This window comes from Fusarium fujikuroi, chromosome FFUJ_chr04 (assembly GCF_900079805.1).
Source record: "Fusarium fujikuroi IMI 58289 draft genome, chromosome FFUJ_chr04".
NCBI lineage: Eukaryota > Fungi > Ascomycota > Sordariomycetes > Hypocreales > Nectriaceae > Fusarium > Fusarium fujikuroi.
In genome coordinates, this window is record NC_036625.1 from 1912504 (window position 1) to 1935936 (window position 23433).

General features: G+C 49.8%; 6 protein-coding genes; 2 read left to right on the plus strand and 4 right to left on the minus strand.

Moving 5' to 3' along the window:
- Positions 1-175: 175 nt before the first annotated feature.
- FFUJ_13599 (related to nuclear pore membrane protein POM152) lies at positions 176-4060 on the minus strand (the record flags this gene model as incomplete). XM_023576302.1 has 4 exons in its annotated part: positions 176-1263; positions 1313-3011; positions 3059-3535; positions 3590-4060. 4 exons carry the CDS (start codon positions 4058-4060, stop codon positions 176-178), a joined length of 3735 nt encoding a protein of 1244 aa, XP_023429636.1.
- Positions 4061-5233: 1173 nt separating this feature from the next.
- Positions 5234-6819, plus strand: FFUJ_13600 (related to 26S proteasome-associated ubiquitin carboxyl-terminal hydrolase; the record flags this gene model as incomplete). XM_023576303.1 has 4 exons in its annotated part: positions 5234-5616; positions 5671-5770; positions 5816-6218; positions 6269-6819. 4 exons carry the CDS (start codon positions 5234-5236, stop codon positions 6817-6819), a joined length of 1437 nt encoding a protein of 478 aa, XP_023429472.1.
- Positions 6820-7103: 284 nt separating this feature from the next.
- On the minus strand, positions 7104-9131 carry FFUJ_13601 (uncharacterized protein; the record flags this gene model as incomplete). XM_023576304.1 has 4 exons in its annotated part: positions 7104-7278; positions 7331-8439; positions 8491-8668; positions 8722-9131. 4 exons carry the CDS (start codon positions 9129-9131, stop codon positions 7104-7106), a joined length of 1872 nt encoding a protein of 623 aa, XP_023429473.1.
- Positions 9132-9878: 747 nt separating this feature from the next.
- FFUJ_13602 (related to myosin heavy chain) lies at positions 9879-14399 on the plus strand (the record flags this gene model as incomplete). XM_023576305.1 has 2 exons in its annotated part: positions 9879-14068; positions 14120-14399. 2 exons carry the CDS (start codon positions 9879-9881, stop codon positions 14397-14399), a joined length of 4470 nt encoding a protein of 1489 aa, XP_023429474.1.
- A 598-nt stretch (positions 14400-14997) lies between these two features.
- Positions 14998-16903, minus strand: FFUJ_13603 (probable caspase; the record flags this gene model as incomplete). XM_023576307.1 has 6 exons in its annotated part: positions 14998-15023; positions 15077-15246; positions 15576-16014; positions 16079-16420; positions 16481-16671; positions 16818-16903. 6 exons carry the CDS (start codon positions 16901-16903, stop codon positions 14998-15000), a joined length of 1254 nt encoding a protein of 417 aa, XP_023429475.1.
- A 4298-nt stretch (positions 16904-21201) lies between these two features.
- Positions 21202-23011, minus strand: FFUJ_13604 (uncharacterized protein; the record flags this gene model as incomplete). XM_023576308.1 has 2 exons in its annotated part: positions 21202-22769; positions 22987-23011. 2 exons carry the CDS (start codon positions 23009-23011, stop codon positions 21202-21204), a joined length of 1593 nt encoding a protein of 530 aa, XP_023429476.1.
- Positions 23012-23433: the final 422 nt, after the last annotated feature.

Consider the following 23433-nt stretch of genomic DNA (forward strand, 5'->3'; position numbering starts at 1 on the left):
AACTTAACGCCATGCCATGGTATAGATGCATATATACAACTCAGTGTCCCTCCTCGTTGTTGATCGTCCTCGCCCCTGGCAGTACAATCCGTTCATTGCCTATCAAACAGCCAAAACGTCAAAATTTTCAAACTATCTTTGCCCCCATATCATTTCTCGATCCGTCTCAAGAGCTCTAGCTTCTTTGTTTTTTCTCCACCTGCTGAGTCGAGAACGAGCAGAACTTGTCCTTAATTGCAACAACCTCGTACGTACCCTCCTGGCTCGCCTTGACCACCTTGCTGTGTTCATAAGACACATCATGCCTTGTTTCGAGGACAACACTGCGTTGGCCCTTCTTGGCGTTGGAGCTGCGTGTGTAGGTGAACTCGAATGGCGGCGTGCCCCAGAACTCAAACAGAATATCCACCTCGTTGCCTTCGTGTATGTCCACGCGGGATTGCTTACCACGGCTGATCTGAACACTGGGCAGCGGGTGGATAGTCTTGGGGATGTTTACCGCAGCACGGCACTCGCTGGCCTTGTCCGAGATGCTAGTGATGATGAAATCGCCAGGCTTCTCCGCAATACGGCGGAAGTTGGTCGTTTGCGACTTAGCATTCCATCGGCCGTTGAAGTCGTATGAGATGTCGAACGGAGGTGTACCAGATAGCGTATATGCAATACGCTCGCCAACGCAATAGTCGCGTCGAGACTCGAGAGGGTAGATGGATGGCGCCTCGTAGAGGTGGATTTGCACCGAGGGCCCTCCAATCTCGTACTTGCGCTGGCAGCCTCGAGCGTCTCTAACAGTACGAATGCGAACCTGCTGGGCTCCAAGACGGAGGTGCTGACGAGGAATTCTGATACCATACGTGTTTGAGTCGATCGACGGAATTCGATACGTCTCGGCAGGTGAGCCAGCTTGGTGCTTGATCTCAACCTCGACATAAAAGGGAGCAACTCCCGTAAGCTTGATCGGGATCTTGTCCTCGTGTTCTTGCTCTTCCATGCAATACTTGAACGACTGACCTGGCTTTGTAAACCCGGCAGCAGGCTTGGCATTCACGCGCTGTGCAACAGTAAGAGGACTGAAGTTCTTATCGCTGTTGTAGAGATTATCGGCAAGAGCAGAGAACTTGTAGGTGTAGTCACCAGCCTTGGTGGTGTCCATAGAAATGGCTGCCTTGGCGAGGGCGGCGTCGAAATCCTTCCGCGTGAATGCCTTTGCGCCTTGGAATGACTTGTGAGTGACCTCATATTCGACATGATAAGGAGGTGATCCTATAACTAGTCAGCGAGAATCTCGAGCTAAATACTGTTGGCTGCTTACCTTTGAGATTGACTTCGAAGCCGTCAATATCTCCTTCACATATGTCTTGCTTGACCAAGGTGTTGCCGTCTGAAGTGATGCTGGGAGACTCCACGATCGAGATCTCTGGTCTAGGGAACCAGCCCACCTCGAATTGGGATGCTGTTGGCACGACAGACCCAGGGCACTGGCTATCTCGCACATCCACCAATTCATAGACGCCCTGCGACTTGACAAGCAGGTTGTCGTTGGCGTTGTTGGCGCGCTTGGTCAACACTTCGCCATTACCGTTGAGGTTCCTGTAGCTGATCTCGAAAGGAGGTTCTCCTTCGAGACGGAGGGGCAGTCGTAGGTGAGTATCTTCCACAGCCATGATCTTCTGCTTATGCTCGACAAAACCAAAGGCGGCTCTTGGTTGCTGGCGTCGTACAGCGATCTTGACTTGGTCCTGAAGGAAAGTTTTACAGCCTCGCTTATCTTGGACACTGCTCAACGCAAGAATATACTCTCCTCCCTTACGGAGGGTGTTGGTCTTGATCCTGAAGCTATTCTCTTGAAGACCGGTGACACGCTCAGACTTGCGTTTACCATCATGAACGATCTCCCATTCCAGATTGAAGGGAGCCTCACCATAAAGGAGGACATCAAGTTCAACTTCCGAGTCAAGACAAGCATTGATAACACCGGTGGTACTTGCGATTTTGGCCGAGGCGGCAGGCTTCACGACCTGTTCCAAAACCTTGTCTTCGCCGGTGAGAAGCAGGTTGTCATAAACAGCGTCATCAATGGACTTGAAGACGTATTTGTGGTGACCTGCCATCTTGGGCACCAGCTCCAGCTGAGATCGCAGACCAGAGACGCGGTGAGACTGCTTCTCAATATGCCCGTCACTGGTAACGATGTCGTACCGGACAACAAATGGCGGTGTTCCAACGAGATCCAGGTCCACCCGCAGTCCAATGGAGTTACCTGCACATTTATCGGGGATCTCCTCTGAGCGAATCGAGAGCGAAGGCTCCAATGGGTTCAGGAGAAGGCATGAAGACGGCTCTTTGACCTCACCCTTGCAAGATCCGCTTGACACGGTCTTTAGAGTGTAGAGACCTGGCTCCGAAACAAATGGCTTATCCAATGCGTTCTTGGCGTTGTAGTTTCCGATTGAGACCTGATCGCCATGCTCACCACTGTTGGTGAGCGAGTTGATGGGTGAGAACTCCCACGTGACCTCGTGGGATGTATCATCTTTCGAGCCGGTCAGAGAGAAGTCTACCGGAAGCCTGACGGAACGGCCTTTGGCAACCTTGAAGGGATTACGCAGGTCGCAACCATTCATGCTCGCTCTAGGTCGCTCCTTGACTTTGAAGCCGTACTTGAGACCCTTTGAGCGGGCCTTTTCATCCTCTTCCAAATCGGCGTATTTGACAATATTGTCGAAGGCATCGCGGACCTCATCAATCGAGTACTCCCACTCTCCAGCAGAAGTCATAGACTCGTTAAGACCAACAGTCACCTTGGAAGGCCGCACCCAAGATACATCATCCTGGCTCTCCAGAACAAGATTGGAAGAAGCCGTAAGAAGAGGTGACGAGAATCCATCAGGCTGGAGACTCTGGAAGTGGAAGCTGTGATCTTTGCCATTGATCGTACGACTGTACACAATCTTGAGAGGAGGAGTCCCGTAGACGTCGAGGGAGAGATCAGACAGCTCTTGAATACAGCGCTGAGGATCTGAAGACGCTCGAATTCGAGCTTGAGGACAAGGCACACATATGTATCCCTGGTGGCGCGCTGAACCTCTAGCTTGTACTCGTCCAAAACCCGTCCAAGTCGATAGACACCCGGTTTCTTAACCGGATAGTCCCACTGAAAACCGGACGTAGTCTGATCGGCGGTATGTTCTCGAATTTGCTTGGCTACCCTGTTGACCTCCCGGTTCGAAATCTTGATTATTTCTTCCTTGTTCGTTTCGAGGTCAATACGAACCAGCTCGATTTCGGCCGGGATGGTGGCATTAAAGTAGATAGGCAGAGATGCGATGTTCTTTGGCTTTGCGCCCAGACAGAACGGAGCTGCTTCGGGATTGAGGATTGCAGAACCTTCAGGCAAGATGTTGATAATCTGTTTTCCCATGATGAGGGAATGGTTGTTGAGAATAGTCGAGACTTTGACATTATGCTCGGAAACTGATAATTCACGGTCGTAAAGAACTTTGAAGAAGCCGAGTAGCCACGAATGCAGTGGGATCTATACGTGGGTTAGTTTTGCTGTTCAGTATTGTAATGATAACCGAGAGCGTACAGGAATATTAAACATGAGCATGTAGTTGAATGCCATCTGTAAGATAAACATGCCGATAACAACAGGTTGGGAGAGCTCAAGCCAAGGTATCCTCAATTCTGGTACACCAAATAGGAAGACAAAGTCGATAAAGATCCATTTCAGGAAGAGGAGCCAGGAATAGTCGCCATCTTCAACCACCTGAAGCCAGTCATAGAACTTCCAAGCCCACAACAAGACGTAGACGCCAAATGCATAAAGACGTTGTTGGGGGGCATCGAGAACGGTCAGAGGAATGACAGGCTGGCTAACGGCGCCCTGGGGCTGCGTCTTCTCAGGTGCAAGAGGGAGAGAAGGTGACCTCGCTGAAGAACCCCTTCCGTGTGACGGTGAGCCTGCTGAGCTAGGAGTCTGTGGATTGTTGTGTCGTCGAGCAGCGGTAGCTGGGGTAGCTGGGAACCCAGACCGCAGGCGGGGAGTCGATGTGCTCATGGCATTCGCATTACGGAGAAATAGACGCGCCTAGAGAGAAACCAATGATTAGGAGAACCGAGTCGCAGCCTGTAGATGATGGGGCGACTGATTGTTGCGCGTTGTGAGGTGTAAGGTTGGATATTGGTTGTCGCAGTTAATGTTTTGATACTAAAGTGAATGTAGTTTTCACGGGTGGATGATGGAAATTCCTTTGGACTGCGTCACGTCCACTCTGGCTGGACTGAGGGTGGACGCGACTGGCCCCTGCGAATTGGAGCTACAGTGGATACCTACCTACAGGCCAGTTGGCGTTGGCGCCTAGGTAGCAGGTACCTAGAACCTAGGCAAGCTTCAGAGGGAGGTGAGGTGGTCTTGCAAACGTTTTCGGACATTGATGGTCAGAATGGATTAGGCCGGAGAGAAGGTTTGATAAACGATGGTTTAAAAAGAGGCGTTTTCTTTTATAACAACTGTTAACCGTCTTCTGCGGTTGAAAACCTTAGCACTAAAGTAATAACATACAAGTAGATACAGTAGGTACCTAGGTATAGTTTTGAGCTAACAATCCAGGTAAACTGAATGCTTATTGGCTACAGCATGAAGCTGTCTTCTGCTGTCTTTATGCTCATTATCAACTTCATCTTCAGCAGCGTATAACAGCTTCTTCTGAAGCGTACGATGAAATTAATATCTCAACAGAGCAAATTCTACTAGCTCACAGGTATATATTTACCCGACGTCTGGGGACTCCCCCCTGTAGAGACAAGTTATCAAGACTCTAATGTGCTTTATATGTAGACGCACCACCTTCTCCGTTGTTAAGCACTGCATACCGTTGTCAGAGTAGAGGCGGATAGCTTCCGATGATGATAGCTTGAGCTCGTTTCTTTCACTCACGCACCAGGCGAGGTCTAGAAGCCCCTCTTTGCTTAGGTACCTACCTACCTATTTGTAAGGCTATGGATTACATCGGAAGTTTGCATGCACTGCTCTGTTGTTCTGGCAGGTAAAGCATCCAACGCACAAACATCAAAAAGAGACCCAAGTCTCAAAATAAGGCTTACCTGTCAATGAAATCGCCGCAAAATAACCATATCCCTCTCTTCTTCTTATTACTTCCACTCGGGTCGGGCATTCTATCTTGATACTCGCAATATTTTCCACTCCATCTCTGTCGATAAATGATCCACCATGACGAAAGAGCTGCAAGCTGACGACAATGTTCGGGGCGGGGATTCTTTTGAAGACGCGCCCTTTGTGCGTCGTTCTACTCGTCTAGCTTCCAAGCCTCCTCAGCAGATTACTACACAAGTCACAACGAGTGGCCCCAGGAGAAACCCGAAGCGCAAGGCCAGCGAGGCAGCAAGCGAATTGAACCATCGCCTAAATTCTGACCAACTCCTTGACGAAGCTTTAGCTCCTCTGTCACTAAAGGATGTTCAAGAGTGGGAAGGCTGGGTAGAGCTCGAGTCAGAACCAGCCTTCTTCAACATCATTCTTCGAGACTTGGGAGTTTGCAATGTCAAAGCTCAGGAGATCTTCACCATTGACCAAGATTCACTTGCACTTCTACCGTAAGACTACAATAAGCAATTTCTTATATCACAGCATATGCTAACATCTCTTAGACAGCCGGTATACGGCTTGGTCTTTCTATTTCAGTATCTACCTGGGCTCGAAGAGGAGACCGAAGAACCAGACGCAATAGGTGTGTGGTTTGCGAATCAGGTAGGTAGCAGAAAACCTTTAAATATCCTTTCTGACTACGAATAGACCACGAGCAATGCATGTGCGACTGTGGCCATGCTAAACATTGTTATGAACGTCGAAGGAATCGACCTCGGTGAAAAGCTGCGAGCTTTCAAGGAGTCAACCAAGGACCTCAGTACTGCTCTACGAGGCCATCAAATCAGCAAAAATAACTTAATACGCACGATACACAACTCTTTCACGCGTCGAATGGACCATCTCAATGCTGATCTATGCCTGGAGAACGAAGCGTCAGACGCGAAAACCAGCACAAGTAAGAGGCGCACTGCAGCCAAGAAAGGGAAGAGGGTACCTCCACGAAGAAAGAGGTCCAATGCAGAGTATGGATATCATTTCATTGCATATGTTCCCGCGGGTGGTTATGTGTGGGAGTTAGATGGGCTCCAGTATAAGCCTCACAAGCTGGGTAAGCTCTCTGCAACTATTCCAGGGGGCTTGGCTAATTTCGTCCATCAGATCGCGTTCCTGATACTGGTGATTGGACATGTGTGGCAAGACCACAGATCGAAGGCCGAATGCTTCAATATGAAGAGAGTCAGCTCTCCTTCAACCTTCTAGCTCTTTGTCAGAGCCCACTCACTGCCTACTCACAAACTATTGCCCACGCCGCTGCATCTCTTCAGTATCTGCATAAGAACACAGAATCTCTTCTCGCATTCAATGACCTCACCTCTGCCGAGAAGCCTCCTCTGGACATTGAAGACGAGTCGCGGCTGTCCGATTTTAACCTCACCAAGGCAGATATCATGAGGGCACACGTTCCAGACGCTCTACAGGAAAAGATTAAGCGGTCGAATTTCGACTCTCAGAGTGCTTATGAGCTTCACCAAGAGCTTGTGGTCGACGTCAAGGCTGCCATGGGCGAGTACTGCTCAGAATTGATGGCTATCTCCGACGACGAGCAGCGAGTAAAAGGCCGAAAAAAGGACTATGGACCTGCCCTACACAAGTGGATGAAAAAGCTTGCCGAGAAGGGCGTTTTGGAAGAACTAATCAAAGCGGCGTGATGCGATGATTCAACGTCCTATTGAAGTCATGAAGAGCTTAGAGTGTTTGGAACATAAGTAGTACTTGAGGAGTCTACTTACTCATGCTATTGAAACTAATTCTATTGTAGCAATACTTTGCACACCTTTTCGCTGCGTAAACCACCTGTATTGTGAACCATGGTCTCCTCTCAAGAGAGACTGGCCGCCGTCCATCGTAATAGAGCCTTCCGAACACCAAGCATGCATTCCGAAAAGAAAAAATCGGCATAACCAACACAAAAAGAAAAGATTCTTAACACCCTTTAATCGTCCGGGTACTGCTCTGTAATGTTGGACACAAAGGTACAAGTCTCAGCATCAAATCTCTTGAAGAACTTCCCAGCCTGAGGAAACAAAGATTCTGGGACCTCTCTCGGATCCTGAATCAGCACAATATTGTCTTCTGCAACAACATGCCGCTCGGGGCCTATTGTGCGTCTATGGTTATATGTCAGCTTGTAAATGAGGATTAGAGCTCTAGACGACTCACAGGCATGTGTAAAATGTTTGGTTTCGGGGACGCACCCGGTTAGGTAATTCTGTATCGCTGTTATCGTCCAGCGTCTCGTCAATAGCCACGGTGTGTGGCATGGGCAAACGCCTCGTACCCTGGTCGGTCCACCCATTAACAGCACCGATCCAGCCATATCGTCGGTGTCTAAAAACCTGCCCAATCTTGTAGAGCACATTTTGTGTTCGCGCGTTGTTCCTGTGGAAAACCGGCGGTGGAACCTCATCAAACTCGTCTACAAGACCCAAAACCTCATGAGGGTCTTCCCACCTACGGGGATTGTTCCTCATGAATCTCTCACGAAAGGGGCCAAAGCGATCATACAAAGGGAATATGTACTTCTCAACAAGCCAGGCATCTACGTGCCAGCTCTTTGCAAATCGGTTAAGGAAAGGCTCCAAAACCTCGTCCCATTCGAAGGAGTCGACTGGTGTAAGAAGAAGAGACGCCCAGAGTGCGGAGTAGAGGGAAGCCTCGATATTGGCTGGATCATTGCCGGTGATGAGTCTAGTAAGTTCGGGGTCAGCCTGCTCATGGGCGCCAATCACCCTGGCAGCAGTGGCTCTGATATTGCGCGCTGTCCGCATGGCAATGGCGACAGGGTTTACGGGAGACAAGAAGGTATCCGTGCTCGACTGCCAGCCAAAACGGGACAGCAAAGCCTGTAAATCAGCCAGAGGGATCTCCTCACTCGAGCCATAGGGATCTAAGTACATCCTCTCTGGAGGTGCATGGTCCTCTGCAACAGGGGCGCTGTCCAGAGTTTTTCCTTTCTCTGCAAGCACTATAGCATGTACATGAGTTGGAAATGCGCAGCATTGTGCTTCGACACCCAAGCGCTGAGCGAGGCAGCAAAAGATGGCGCTCGAGATGATAGGAATCGAGTCGTGATCTTCATGGCGCAGAGCTTGGCCGATGAGACAATTTCTGAGATTTCGATAACTTGTCTCAGGATTCCGCAAACCTGTGAGGTTATTCATTCGGAGCCATCGGTTTAATTCCAGTGCCTTTTGTCGCGTTGACATTTCACCAATGTCTGGTTGAGTCTCAAGAAACTCGGCTGCCAGATTATCAAGAATATCGCTAATCTTAACGCAGTGTTAATCGGGGGGACCCCTGGTCATACGAGGAGTACTTACATCGTCCAAATCGCCGGGCTGGTCGTGCAGAACGAATAAATCGAACGCCCCAAGAGCGCGCTCAAGGCTAAGGCTCTGTGGTAGGCCACTGTGAGTCGAGGTCGCAAGTTGAATGTTGTACCACTCATTAATGGCGATAGATCTGTGGATACTATCCAGCAGGGATTGACTGTAATATCTAGAAGATCTGGATAAGTATTCGAACGGGAGATTAGCGATGAGGTTGCTCACCGTCGAGCCAAGACATCTTCGGCATTCTCGTCTGCTTTGCACTGCTCGAGGAGAAAATCTTTGGCGTCATAACCAAGTTGGCAAACTTTTTCATATCGCTTTAGGCGGCCAACTTTGGTTACAAGGATCTCGCCCAGGAGGCGTTTGAGCTGTTCATTGCGGAACTTCCGTAAGATGAATAATTTCTTCCACGGCGTATCAGACGCCCTACCCTTTAAACGACGCCGCAGGTTGTGCTCGGGGTGCCAGAATCTAAAATTGCTTCGACAATGATATTTCCACAGAAGCGGTTCATTAGCCAGATGCCTTAGGCGATGTGAGACAAGTTGGAAATTAGAGAGGTTGTCTTCTGGTGGGATATAATAGAGCAAATGTTGAATTATCTCGTCTGGTACTTGGGAAAAGAACATGGCGGGCCTCTCGATGAGGCAGGCAGTCGATTATAGTAAGAATTGTGATGCGGTGTGGTGCGAGTGGTGAGTTCAGGTTGGAGGTTGGAGGTTGGTGGTGTACGGAGAAGGCAGTCACTGTAGGTATGAATGTGAGATCTTTTGCTGATCGGGCTGTCGCTGTGAATCCGTTGTTCCGCTGTTTCACTGGAGTTTGCCGATCAACCGTATTCAATATGTCACGCTTTCTCCCCTCTTAGTGCTCATCAACCTATCGCCTCATTCTTTCAACCGATGTTATCATCGTTGGGTAGGCCTGGGGTACCTACGTTAGGGTGAAGAACATTAGCGGGGTTATGGCCGTAGTGAGCAATGCTGAGTCATTCGAACGATTGATTTGATATGATTGGATATCAACAACTGGCGGCAATTGGCTGCGATTTGTTTTGACTCTAGGCCGGAAATGGATACCAAAGTAAACAAAAACGCGCGTGGTAAGAGCGTCTGGGTCTTTCTCGCCCGACTTACAGCGGTAAGATAGCACGCTACAATTCGACGCTACCTACTACTACCTTACCTACACATCTTTACGACTTCTTAATCAGGATTTCTTCTCTTATCACTATCGACAAACACACCCAGAGACGCCCTTCGCAAGACTTGATTGCTCTAAATTGCAGAGCGTTTTAAACTGTTTACATATCATGCATTGCGTCTCTAATACACGGCATTTCTAAACTTTAAACCACACACGCAACGACCGCCATCATGCCCGACTTTGGCGGCGGCGCGCTCGACACCCCGCGAACAAACATTGGGGATGCGACCTACCTCGGACAGCCCGACTTTGCCGATATAACACAAGAAGCATCCTTTCAGTCACCTCCAAAAGAGGGCAATCTCCTACAACAACTCCGCAATGGTCGCTCTAATGGCATTAATCTTCGCACCCCGCGCCAGAGAGGGCCCTTGGCCGACCGCCGAAACCTTCCTCCCAGCGTTGGAGGTGCCGAATTCACACCCTTACTTAAATCAGCAACAAGAAATAGTGTGCGACGCTATGGCAAAGAAAATGGCACCGCGGTACCGAACACACCGGCACTAGACAAGATCGACGAAGGTGACCTGACTCCCGTCCCCCGCGGCGACACGTCCATCTACCTAGGGTCGCGTAATCAGTCTTATATGGAGAATACCATTCCTGAGGTCGATACCAGTAGCGCTGCCTCAACCCCGTTGGCTGTTCCCCGAAGGAGAGGCGGTGATAAGGGACCCCTCCAGGATGGTAATCAGCTTTCGCTAAGAGAGCAGGAGAATGTGATTGATAGGATCGAAAAGGAGAATTTTGGACTGAAGCTCAAGATTCATTTCCTCGAAGAGGCGCTCCGAAAGGCTGGGCCTGGCTTTAGCGAAGCTGCCCTCAAGGAGAACACCGAACTTAAGGTCGACAAAGTCACCATGCAAAGAGAACTTCACCGATACAAAAAGCACTTGACGACCGCTGAGAAGGACTTGGAGAGCTATCGGCAGCAAATGCTAGAAGTACAAGAAAAGGCTAAGCGGAAATACGCCAACCAGAGTAATCAGGCCGAAGTTGAGAAGCTGCAGCGCATATTAGAAGATCGCGAAGCAGATATCGAAGACCTCCAGCAACAGCTACAACAACAGAAAGGGAACAGTGACCAGGTCGAAAAGCTGCAGGATGACATCGGAGATCTCGAGGCTGACGTCCGGGAGAAGGATCAGCAACTCACGGAGCGTGAAGACGAGCTCGAGGACCTGAAGGAACAAATGGAAGCCCTCAGAGATGCTGTATCAGAGGCGGAAGAGAAAACCAAGGACGCTCAACGAAAAATGCTGGCATTGGAGGAGAAAGCCCAACACAACGATGAGCTGGACGATGCCAAAGACACCATCCAAGACCTCGAGCACAATATCCGCCGTCTCGAGGGGCAAGTTGAGGATGCGAAAGCCAAGATGGAGGACGCTGTAGCCGAGAAAGAGCGAGCCGAGCACGATCTCGAAGAGCTTCAAGATGATATGGCTAACAAGTCAGTGGTGACAAAGGGACTTTCTCGTCAGATCGAAGAGAAGGTTGCTCGGTTGCAAGAGGAACTGGATCAAGCTGGCCAAGACTATGCTACTCTGGAGAAGGAGCATCATAAGGTAACGCAGGAAAACAATTCCCTGCAGTCTACCGTCAAGGAGCTCAAGAAGAACCACGAAAGGTTCGATCGGGAACGAAATTCTCTATCAACCAGAATCGAGCAGCTTGAGGCCGACCTCCAAGCTCGAACTGACGAAAAGAACGTACTTTCAAGCCGACACGATGCACTTGCAACGGAGTCCAGGTCCCTCCAGAAGGATGTCCAGAAGCTAGAAAAGGAAGTCCAAGATCTTGAGGATGGTCTAGCGGAAGAGAGAGAGCATGCGCTAGAAATTGAAAAGGATATCCGTGGTCAATACAAAGCGGAGATGGATCGCCTCAACGACGAAATTTCAGATCTTCAGGCAGAAATCCGCGAAAAAGACAATCTTTATGATAACGACAGCGAGAAATGGGAAACTGAGAAGCAAAATCTTGAATCAGAACGAAATCGCGCTGAAGAAAAGGCAGCAGGTTTGCAAAGAACCATCGATCGCCTCAGGGAAGCTGAAGGCACACTCTCGGATAAGGAGTCAAAGTTGCAAGCAGCTATTCAAAGCGAGAATGAACGACACAGGAGCGAAGAAGGAATCCTCTCACGACAGATTGAAGACCTTCAGGACGCCCTTGAAACTCGACAGACGTTATTAACAAATCTACGCAATGAACTTTCCACCGTTCGTGACGAGTTACGACAGACACAGATCGAGCACCAGACACAAGTCCGAAGAGTTGCTGCCTTGGAGGATGAGGTGGATGTTCTGCAAACAACACTGGATGAAGAACAAAACGCCGGACACTATGAAGCCGAGGCTGCTAAGCGAGAATGCGAAGATTTGAGAGAACAGCTCAAGTCTCTACGACAACGCACCAATTCATCCCAAGCAGCATCAACACAAGCCCTCAGCAAGGAGATTGACGATCTCAGGGAACAGCTTCGGGAGGCACGCAAAAGAGCGGATCTCCATGAAGGTGCCAGTCTCGAGGTGGAAGACCTGAAAGAACAACTGAAGGCTTTCCGTCAACGAGCTGGCTCGTCCGATGCTGCTAGTCAAGAGATTGATGACCTCAAAGAGCAACTCCGAGCTTTGCGACAGCGTGCCAATGCATCAGAGGCTGCGAATATTGAGGTTGAGAATCTCAAGGAGCAGCTGAGATTGTTGCGCCAGAAGGCCGGTTCGTCAGAAGCCGCCCAGTTTGAGATTGATGACCTCAAGGAAGAGCTTAAGACATGGCGTCAACGAGCCGAGGCAGCCCAGGCCGCTATTGCTACTTCAGAGCAAGATGCTCAGCAGTCGACGGAATCGATGACACGATTGAAGTGGCAGCTTTCAGACGCAAACTCTCAGCTAGACAAGCTCTCCAAGGAGAAGCAGTCTCTTCAAGACCAAGTTGCCAAGATCACTGCTGAGCTGCATTCTGTCAGCTCCTCCCTGGCTGAAGTCAAGGCAGAGCGGGATGAACTTGATGGGGAACTCCGCCGAACGAAATTCTACGACAATGAAACCCTTCGTGTTGATCAAGAGAGACTTGACCTCCGCACGGCCAAACTCAAACTTGATAATGAAGTACGACGCCTCCGGGATGAGAAAAAGGCTCTCGTTGAGCAGCGTGATGCGATTGAAAAGACGCTGGAAGATGAAATCGAGAAAGCTGCCGAGGAGGAAGAACGTCTGGGGCAGGAGATTCTTCAGCTACAGGCCAAGCTACGACAATCGTCCTCAACAGACAGTCATGATATCGCTGCTGCTCGGCGCACGATTCGTGAGCTTCAGCGTCGGATCGAGGACTATGAAGCCCAGCTGAATACTCGTCAAATACCTACCAACTTCGAGGGTAATAGCGAGCTATCTATGATCCGCAAGGACCTCACTGCAGCTCGTCAAAAGGAGCTAGAGTTCCTACAGAAAGAATCTGCCCACCGTGATGTCGTCAAAAGTCTGAAGCGACAGATTGCCGATCTCGAGCGTCAAGTTCATGAGACTGAAGTCTCTCGCCTCATTGTGTCTCCGAAATCTTCCGCTAGCGATTCTGGTCGTAAGTCAGAGGTCACAGAGCTCAGAAGCCAGCTCTCCGCAGCCCAAAAGTCAATACAGGATCTCAGATCCAAGAACCGTGATGCCGAGCGCAGAGCGATACAGTCGTCTCAGGATTTCCAGCGCCAATTGAACGATCTCGAGGATCAGAAGATAGTACTCGAGGAGGTTCTCGAGGAAGCAAGAGCTCAAGCCGAGGAGACAGCAGCACAGCATGAACGTGCTCTTCGTCGCATGAAGCATCAACTAGATAAGACAGAGCGTGAACGCAACGCCTTGGCCACAGTACAGCCTGATCTTGGCAAACATGACCGCCAACTGAGGAAGAATAAGGCCGAGATGGAGAACCTGGAGCATGATGTTCTTCAGCAACAGGAACTCATCGAGAGCCTTGCCGCCTCCGAAGCTTCTCTTCGACGCAAGCTAGAGCGAGCACGCAGCGAACGGGCAGCATTTCGCATGAGCGCAGAGAAACTACAGAAAGATTTTGAGCGCATCAAGGCCACAGCAGTCGCCGCTAGAAACGGAGCTTCCGACCGACGAAGCGCTGTTGACCGCAAGGCTCTGGACACCACCATCGAGGGAGCTGACCAGGCTCTCGAGACAGTGATCAGGGCAGCTGAGAGTGCCGACGAGCGTCACAGAAAGGAGTTGCGAGGCATGGTGATACAGATGGAGTGGATGCAGGCCCGTTTCCAGCGTGAGGCCTCTCTTCGGGCTGATGCCGCGTACGCGAAGAAGTTCCTCCAGCTGCAACTCGATGTTGCCAATGCATGGTAAGTTTCTTCGTCTCGTGATTGACTCGATTTATACTGACAACCGCACAGCAATAAAGCTCAACTGCGTGAGCTTGAAGACATCCGCACAAATCTCCTTGGCAACAAGAAGGCTCTCTCTCTACCCAGCCACACGACAGCTGCCACCTCCAACACAAAACCTACTCTCAAGACCTTCCTTGTCATGGCGCGTTTCATCGCTCGTGCTCGCTTGTCAGCCAACAACTGGGCCAAGCAAGAAGTTGTGCGTCGCAAACTTGTTGTTGCAACTGAGGAGCAGCGCAAGGTGAAGCGATCAAGGCAACTAAAGGTTGTGAGAGCCGAAGCATAAGGAAACATAGCATATCTTTACACGGAGTCTGGATATATGTAAGCTGGCAGGACCATCCACAGAACGAACACAGCATTGCATGAGCGAGAGCGAGAGCGTATGGTTTACAGGACTTGTATGGCTGGTCTGTATCATTGTCAATTTGGTTATTAGCAGGGTTGTTACGGATACCTAAGTCGTGTTTCTACATCTGGTGGTTTTTGGCGTTGAGAAATAGGAATTTGACGATCGAAGCAGCAGTATGTTTGTTACATCACAAAGAGGCTAGGCGCTACGGGCATCAAATCAAGAGCATTTTGATTGACTACACTTCTTATCATACGCTTTATGTTTGAGTTCTCCGACACAGTCAGTTATCAAGACGTCAAGGTTCACGTACAACCCCTTTCAGACAGCCTCCCATTGCAATGCCATCCAATGGTACTATGATACTCGTTTTCAAAACAAAAAAATATATAAAAAAGGGGGGGGACCTCCCCCTATTCCGGCCAGCTTCCAACTCTTGACGTTTCTTCTAACACAATTGCAGCAGAATCTTCAGTAGATTCGGGGATTTCCAACTCCAAATTTGAGGCACGGCGGTCATGATTTATATACATTACATGACGAATAGTAGGTTTGTGTCTGTACTTGTTAGTATCTGACTATCGAGGTCGGAGATAGCTAGTTCGACTTACCAAGGGGGTGACTACACGACAGCTGAGGCTTCTGGGTGTATCGTGTTGCGAGCTCGTCACGGATGCTGTTCAGAAGCTGAACGTAGCTCTGCTGAGGACTCTTCTTGAGCGCGGTGACGAAGGCCCAAGACATGGCACCGGTAGCTTGGGAGGCGATAGTTGCATCGGCACTATAGAAAACCTATGTTAGCGAATTGCTTCAACCAAGCTGTGTCGTGTAGGGGTAAAGGCAAAATCTCCACCGATCCAACGCAGCTCGTCGCCCCAAATGCGCAAATACAGACTCTTTAAGAGACCATATCTGGCATCTGGAGCAGGCTCGGAAGATAGTTATTCAAGTTAGATACAACAAATTGTTAAAGCCAAAACGCCTTGCGCCATGCTAACATGCCTAATTGAGGAACCTGTACCAATAACAAAAATGAAGAAGTGAAAGCCAAACAATTAAGCTGGGATCATCTGGTAACAAGGGTAATACTGAGGGAATAGGGGTACCCACGAAGTCTGATCGTCTTTGCTGCCGGACCACATGATAACGTCGGCTGGAGAGGTCTTTGTCCTCAAGTTGCGCTCGCGAACCTCGTCGCCATTGGCAGCTTTCTTGATAAAGCCGAAAATATTGCTGGCCACGCCTCCAAGATCGCCCTGGCTATATGAGGAGATAACACCAAGCAGACCTTGTCCTGCTTCCTTGGCCAGATTGGGCTCCTTGAGAATGCCTTGCGTGGAGTAAATGTAGGGCAGATCGAGGGCGGTACCAGAGTGACACGAATCGAAGATTGCTGTCAGGCGAACACCAGCTTGTAGGGGGCGAACCATGATGCGGTGCATCTCGTCGTCGGTGATATGGCCAGTCTGTCTGAAGTCAACCGGGTAAATGACTTCGTCGTAGCCATCGTCTTCGTCGCCATCAAGATCCTTTGTTTGTCCACCATGACCTGTGACAGTTAGTAAAGGTTTTGGAGCTTGGGGGTGCTCAGCGATCGAAAGCATCATTCGTACCTGAGTAATGAAAGAATAAAGAATCGTTAGGTCGAGCATCTTTTACTAGCCAATGCATAGCTCGAAGAATGTTTTGTTTGGTTGGCTGGCTCATGGGGTTCTGCTGATCATCGGTAAGGATCACCATATCCTCACGCTTATAGCCAAAGTGCTCGGAAAGATAAGCAGTCATGTTGCGAACATCGTTGATGCAGCCGCGGAGCTGACCGCGCTGATTGAAGTAGTTGATTCCAATGAGAAGAGCTTTTCTCCTGCCGGTGCAGTTCGAGTATCTGAAGTTGTAGCTATTGGGAGCGCCATGACCGAATTGCTGAGGTGCTGTAGGAGGAGGAGCGGGGCCGCCTGGTTAGAGTTAGCTGGTACTGTACAAGTCGGTCGAGGAGCGCATTGTCTATAACATACCACCAGGTCGCGAGGCGTAATTAGGTTGAGGAGGTCCTTGTTGGTAGTGGCCATTGTACTGCTGCTGCTGCTGCTGAGGAGGAGGAGGCCCTGAGTAGTACTGCTGTTGGGGAGGCTGTTGTTGGTAACCAAACGGCGGCTGAGGAGAAGGCTGGCCCTGCGGGTAGCCACTGCCGTATGAAGGTTGGGGTCTATAGAAGTGAAGATATTATTAGTTATGAAGTCCATGATGACGAATGGTTCGTCAGGCAATAGCATAAGCGATCGACGGACGCATGGGAAATGCGGGGGACGTGTATCAAATGATGTTCGTGTTTTGGGGGGGGGAGAGTCGTACGGGTAATAATTGCCCTGAGGCTGCTGATGGTATTGGGGTTGCGGTGGGCCGTAGCGGCCAGAATTGTAACCCGGATATCCCGACATGACGGGGCGGTTTCGGTGTTGTTTGGGGTTGAAGTAGTTGGGTAGAGCAGGGGCTCAGTATATCGGTCGTATCTGGACTTTGCTGATGATGTTGGAGAGAAGATGTCGAGTCGGTCGAGAGAAATGCAGGTAAGAAAAGATGAAGAAGAAAGCAAGCCTGGCTGGGCTGGGCCTGGGAAACTCGGGCTCGGCGCCAAGACAGATCAGACAGGATAGCGCATGTAAAAAATGTACCTAGTTCTGGGGCGAAGCTGGGCGCGATGACGATGTACTTTAGTAAAAGCGCGTGGGACGGTCAAATGCTCGAGAGTATGGGCCAATGCTGCTGATTGATGCTGTGCTGATGAATGCTGATGCTGATGGGATGCTCACGCGGGGCAAAAAAAGAGGCGAGAAGAAGGCGTTCGTTCTTTACGCTCGTTCGCTCGGGTACTCGACTTTGATTGATTGATTGATCTAAGGGTTCTTTGAAGGCCGGGGGTCGGGATTGGATGGTTCTTCGATGGGATTGGTTCCAGAGCTGGTAGCTGTGCACGGGGCGTTTGGTCTATGGAAGCTGAAGGCGGGGGGAAGCACCTTCAGAGAGTACCTAAAGGAAGAGAAGAGCTGAGGAGAAGAGAAGATGTCGATATGTTCTTGTCTGATATTGGATGGCGGGAGACGAGATGATATAAACCAGTGAGTCAGGTGCTTAGGAAGAAGAAAGGGAATAAAAATCGTAGATGAGAGCGACAAGAAAAGCAATGAGAGAGGTTCAAGGTCAAAGTCAAGGTCTCGCAAGCTTTGAGGTGTCGAGGACGGGGGGGGGGGGGGGGGGGGGTGTTTAGGGCGTAGAGAGAAGATGGATGATTGATTAGGTATACAGCGGCCGACCAGGGCAATTTGATGGTTGATTCTGTGGTTGATGTTTTAGACAATCGCGGCAGTTGCGCCTATGATGGGTCTTTCGCCTCTGAGTCTAAGACGATTGATCGATTAATGGTCGTTGCTGAGAAATGCCGTGTTTAAGGGACCCAGCTCGACTGGAACTTTCTGGGGGTATCGTAGGTGCCCGTGATGTGGGGGGAATAGGTACCAGGACCCTTATAGTGCAACCAGTGCTGTTGGCGTCTTGAATGAGGTGGCTAGAGGGGATTGAACCTGAAGCTGACTGGGGAGAAACAATAACAGTTGAGGGGATATAGCATCTTCTTAAATCGTATATCCAAGCTCTGAGAATAGATTCAGCTAGCTTTAGTGTAACTCGACTATGTCTATTTGTCTTTGAAGCTATTGCTTGCTCTCATGTCCTGTGATGCAACTCTTGTTGTCTTGACAGCTCGGTAATGGAGGCTCAGCGCCAGAAGAGGCCCAAAGGGGAAACATGGCCGACAATGGAAATCGCTGGTGTTAGCTCAACGACCACTACGGAGATGTTCGACTGCGCTACAGCACGAGATGCGTCCGACTTGGCAATATTTCACATCACACCGTCTCTATTTGGGAAATACTCCTTACACTGCCTTTACCATTCTCTATCTGTTCTCTTCAGGCTGCCTATCTTGGAACTATCGCTCTGTTCGTCCACCGTCATTGATAGTAGTTATTCTAATTGTACCCATCCAAAGACTCTTTTCTTGATCAAATTCAGGCTGTGCTTCTGCAGGGATCTCATACTTACACTACAGTGCTAACTGCCTAGTTTCCGACCCGACTGACTGGGCCCCAGCTTCAATTTGCCGAGTCTTTGGGCTCTGGCCTTGTCATGCCCTGTTTGTCGTCTCATCGGACCTCAGCCAAGTCTCTCGTTACGTGTCGTGGTGTTTCTTGGCCCATGTAATAATTCATGACTGACTTCTCAGGGAGCAAGAAAACATGAGACTCGAGAAGAGGATGCCAAAATAAACTCAGTAGAGACTCCCCTAAGCATAGGCTAAATTGCCTAAGTCTTTTTTATCACTTAGGATAAAGGTCCTAAGTTTTCGTGCCTCTCCCTGTGACTATCTTACCTTCCGCGTTGCTTGATGGTTATGAGATACCAGCCACTGTGATTTACAAGGTTGCGGCTCTTTTTCCTTTGTCGGTTCGCCATATTCATATGATATTTTGTCTGTTGGTGGCATAGGACTCTTCACGGTCGAGACCTGCGCCATGTGTGAAATACCCTTCGATCACTGAACGTAGAGACCATCTGCGACATATCTCCGCTATCGTGGCTTTGAGTCTCCATCAAAGCCAAGCGTTTTCGCTGAGAAGTTTCAAATGTCACATCGGGGAACCACAGACGGGTATGTGATATCGGACAAAACACCATATTCATAACGAGTCTCAAAAACGTGGTCAAGCTTAGAGTAGGACGTGTGTCTAACAATGATCGACGGCCCCCATGCTCACCTGTCAATCACCCTAAGATTGAGTTCCTAGGCGCGCTGAATCTGTAACTTTGCACGTTAGCCAATTGATGTCTCGAGATGCCAAAGGCTTCAAACGTCATAAAGACCGGACTCTGGCATTCGGCCCCTGTCAGGCTGAGGCGGCGTTCCGCACCCGCTTCCCGAGGCCGGTGCAACGGCGATCACCGATGCAGGCCCGGAGCAGGGGGTTCTTAACGTCAAGTGAGCAATTGCATCAATAGACTGAACCACTCTACTTATAAGCACTTTATTATGTATTTCCAAGAGACTACGGAGTATACAGACGCTCAAAAAAAAAAAGTAACACCCAGGAGATAATGATATTCATCAGCCATGTCCGAAGCCATCATAACTTCCACCAACCACTAGCCGAACGATACAAGACAGGGCATAGGTACTGTACAAACAGCCAATAGGGGCTTTCCCAATCGTCCAAGCAAGGGAACGACAACAAATTCACGATCATGCACCTTTGGGTAAAAAGACAGAAGAAGAAAAAATGGCTGAAATTACCCGATAGCCCCCCCGTCTACGGCATGAAGATCATCCCGTAACGGTTTAGCAGACGGACATACCGAGAGCTGAACCAGGGCTGAGTGGGCCAATGATGGACGTTGCTGCTCCGCCGCCTGGAGCTGAGCGGGGAATTGGGGCTTGAGGAGCTCGGATGAACGGTTTTTAGGGTCTTGTTCAGTTGCATTCTCGTGGCTGTGACAAGGGCCTCAGCTTACCTTAGGTTATCACGGAGGACAGGATATGGACCGTTAGGTTACCATTAGGCTGGGCCTGATTTGATGACGGTACATATCTCTTGCACTCTCGGCGTGTCATCCAAATTGTCGGTACAGCACTCCGATTACTGCTGCAAAGCACATGTACCATGACATAGTTTCTCGGAGTCTCCTAAGAACTCTACACACTCATGCCACATACTCAACCGACACACCCTTCTCTTTTCCGTATCATGTCCGGCAGGCTCAAACTAAAAGCCTCAGAGCCCCAAAAGCCAAAGTTACAAGCCTCCCGAAGTTGAAAACCAAACGAGAAACGTACTCCGTCACTAGGCTCGACTATGCCACGCGGGTCTCCGTCCTAAATAAGATAGCTTCAGCCTTTCCATGCAGCCACAAACACCGACACCAACATATATCCACATTCGCTTGATATCTAAGACAACGTAGGGTGATTTCGTCAATTAGCCTGCTAGCTCACCCGTTGATACGGAACGCTACAGGAAGCTATGCTCCGCGTCTCCCTCAGCTTCGATCTGTATCGTGACATGCTCGACATGTCTCAAGTTCTCTGATCCCTCTCTACCCTGCAGAAATACTATGCAATGCCCTCTCATGCCAGCTTCAAGAGACCCGAAGGCAATGTCAATACCCATGCCTTGCACGAGGTTACCCGAGCACCCGTTTTCATGTTTTCTGAATCATTTTTCTAGACCCCAGCATATGGTTCATGGAATTTGTGTGTAGCATCGTGAGTGAGTGAGTGTGTACCAGCATCGTGAGACTTCCAGTTCAGCCTCCATTGCTCGAATTCCTAATGGCGTGACGACGATTACAAGGCATAGCCAGAGTTACCTATCAGGTAATTCCATGCAGCACCACCTGCAGGTGATAAAAGTCCCAGTCTCAGCTGCCGCCTCATTGTAACCCTCCTCCTCAAGGGTATCTGATCGATAGAAAAAACCAAGCTAATCGGAACCGGAGACAGGAATGTGACCCTGGTTAATGCATGTTATGTATGGATACCCTATGTATGCGTGTGATCAACCAACCAGGCAACTATGCCGTCTTAGTCTTTCCTGAACCTTGCGCTGACTTCTCATGCTGAGATCCAATATGCTAATGCAAGCAAGAATGAGGTTTCCCCAAACCCATGGCCCACCTCAAAATAAGCTTAGGCATTGGTCATAGCAACGTCCCCATCAGACACAACATCTTTTCTCATCTGGTAAGCCATCATCGCCCACACTAGTTTCATAGCTGCTAGTCGTTGTATGGTATCAAATAAATCGTACCAGGGGCTCCTCCAAGCCTCAACCTTACCCCAACTTCGCCTGGATGCATCTGGCTCCCGTGCCCCTTCCAGAGCCTCAAGTAGCCGATTGGGTACTCTGACACGGATGACCGAGATATGGTGAAACAGCGAGCTCACTACAAAGATATCGTCGTAGTCGGCCCCCTTGCGCCTCCCAATGGCTTCGTATTGAGCCTTCTTGTCCCAAGTCGATGATGGAGGCCGAATCATGCGATAGTTGTCGTAGATACTCATGTTTTTGCGAGGTTTCTTAGCAAGTGGCATGGGAAGACCGTTATCGTCACTGGGTTTCGCGTCCTTGTCGCCTTGTACCAGGTCCTTTTCGACCTCGCGTCCTATGGGCCCTCCAGGACCGCTTCCCCAGCGCTTCTTGGTCGTCCACCATTCTCCCTCCCCAAATCGCTTCTCAGTCTTTCCTTCACGTGCGCGATGCTGCGCTGTAATTAGAGCTGCTACGATCTCTCGAGCGAGGTCGAGTGACTGTGCAGTTTCAGGATCAGGCTGAGTGAAGTCAGTTGTACCTCTGGCACTGACAGCGGCGACAGGCCCGTGGACCACACCTGCACGAGCGGCTTCACGGGTTGTGGGACTTTGAAATATGAAAAGGCAGCCTGAGGGGCAAAAAGATTTGCGAGAACCAGATCCTTGGGGTGAACTGAAGTGAAGTCGTGGTTCGGTTCGAGAAGGCGAGACGTTGCACCCAAAGTCATAAGCAACAAGTTTGATGAATGATGTCATCAGGTTATTGCGATATTCGAGTGGCATAGACGATCCAGCGCTGGTTCTGAAGAAGTTTGCGCTCTCATCTGGCTTGGGACTCGCAGGTTTTGCGTCCCCCGAGTTTGCGGCATCACCAGACGAAGTAACTTCTGGAGAAGCCTCAGGGGAAGGAGGAAGCGGTAATGGCTGAGTTGGGTCATCCCAAAAAGAGGTAAAGGCTTCAAGGCAACGGAAAAACTCATAGGCATTCCCTAAACGAGCCTGTGTCTTTCCTTTCGGGGCTGGAAGCCTTCTGACTGTCCGAAAGGCGTCTTCATTGGCATTCGACAATTCCTTCTTGCGTTCCAGGTACACATGGCAGCCGGGAGACAGGTTGCCGTTTCTTAAGAGGTGACGGGTGGACTGATTCTTCTCTTGGGCTTCGTCTGACGACAGTTTGTCCCAACTATCGAAATCCGGGATGAATGAAGGGTCAGGAATCAGGTCTGTGGGCTTGACATCGAGGTTCAGATTAAGACCAATGGCAGAGAAACCCGAAGGACCGAGAGCGGCAGTTGATCTTCCAGTGTTACGGAGAAGAGTAGATAGCTCAGACGATTCATCGATGGTATCGTCGTCCTGAGCAAAAGGTTGAAAGCGAGGAAGGGTTACCGGCGTAGGAGGCGGTACGTCCTTAGGATCAACCTTGCTCTTGGCCGGAATGCCGGCTGAAGAAGACAAAGTTTAGCCAGGGTCTATCAAGGTGGAGAGGCAGGTCGCAAGGTGACAGAATTGTGGGGGAGGGGGAGACGACATAGACAGGGAAACGAAGTGAGGGGGTTAATGAGGTGTTTTGTGAGGCTCAGATGTTCATGAGGATCACAATGGGTAGGGAGGATGAGGTTCAAGTGTGATGGGAGGCGGATGGAGAGAAGACTAGCTTACCGAAGGAGGTGAAGTTTCCAAACATGGCAGCTGAAGCGCTTGTAGTGGCGCAACTAACAATGTAAGGTACCGCGAGATAGAATGCTTAGGCTATGGATGATAGCTAGCTATGCTATGGGGTGCTATGCTAAAGAGAAGACGACGTCAGCTTTAGTCCGGCAAGGTGTGACATAGCACAGAGCACATACGGTAGCTAGATGTTGATTGGGTACGCAGAGGTGAGTGAGGGTCTCAAGACGGCCTGGCTGTCGATGAGGGAAGCTGGCGGAGACGATGAACTCTGACGGAGGATAACTATAAACGATAAGACTTTTCAAGAGAGATCCAAAAGCGATACGCTAGGTAGGCAGCCAACAGCTATGAAATGGGCAGCGTTAACAGAGACTCGGCCAGACAATAAAATTGAGCCTCTGGCGTGGAAAAGACAAAGTGCGTTGAAAGATGAAG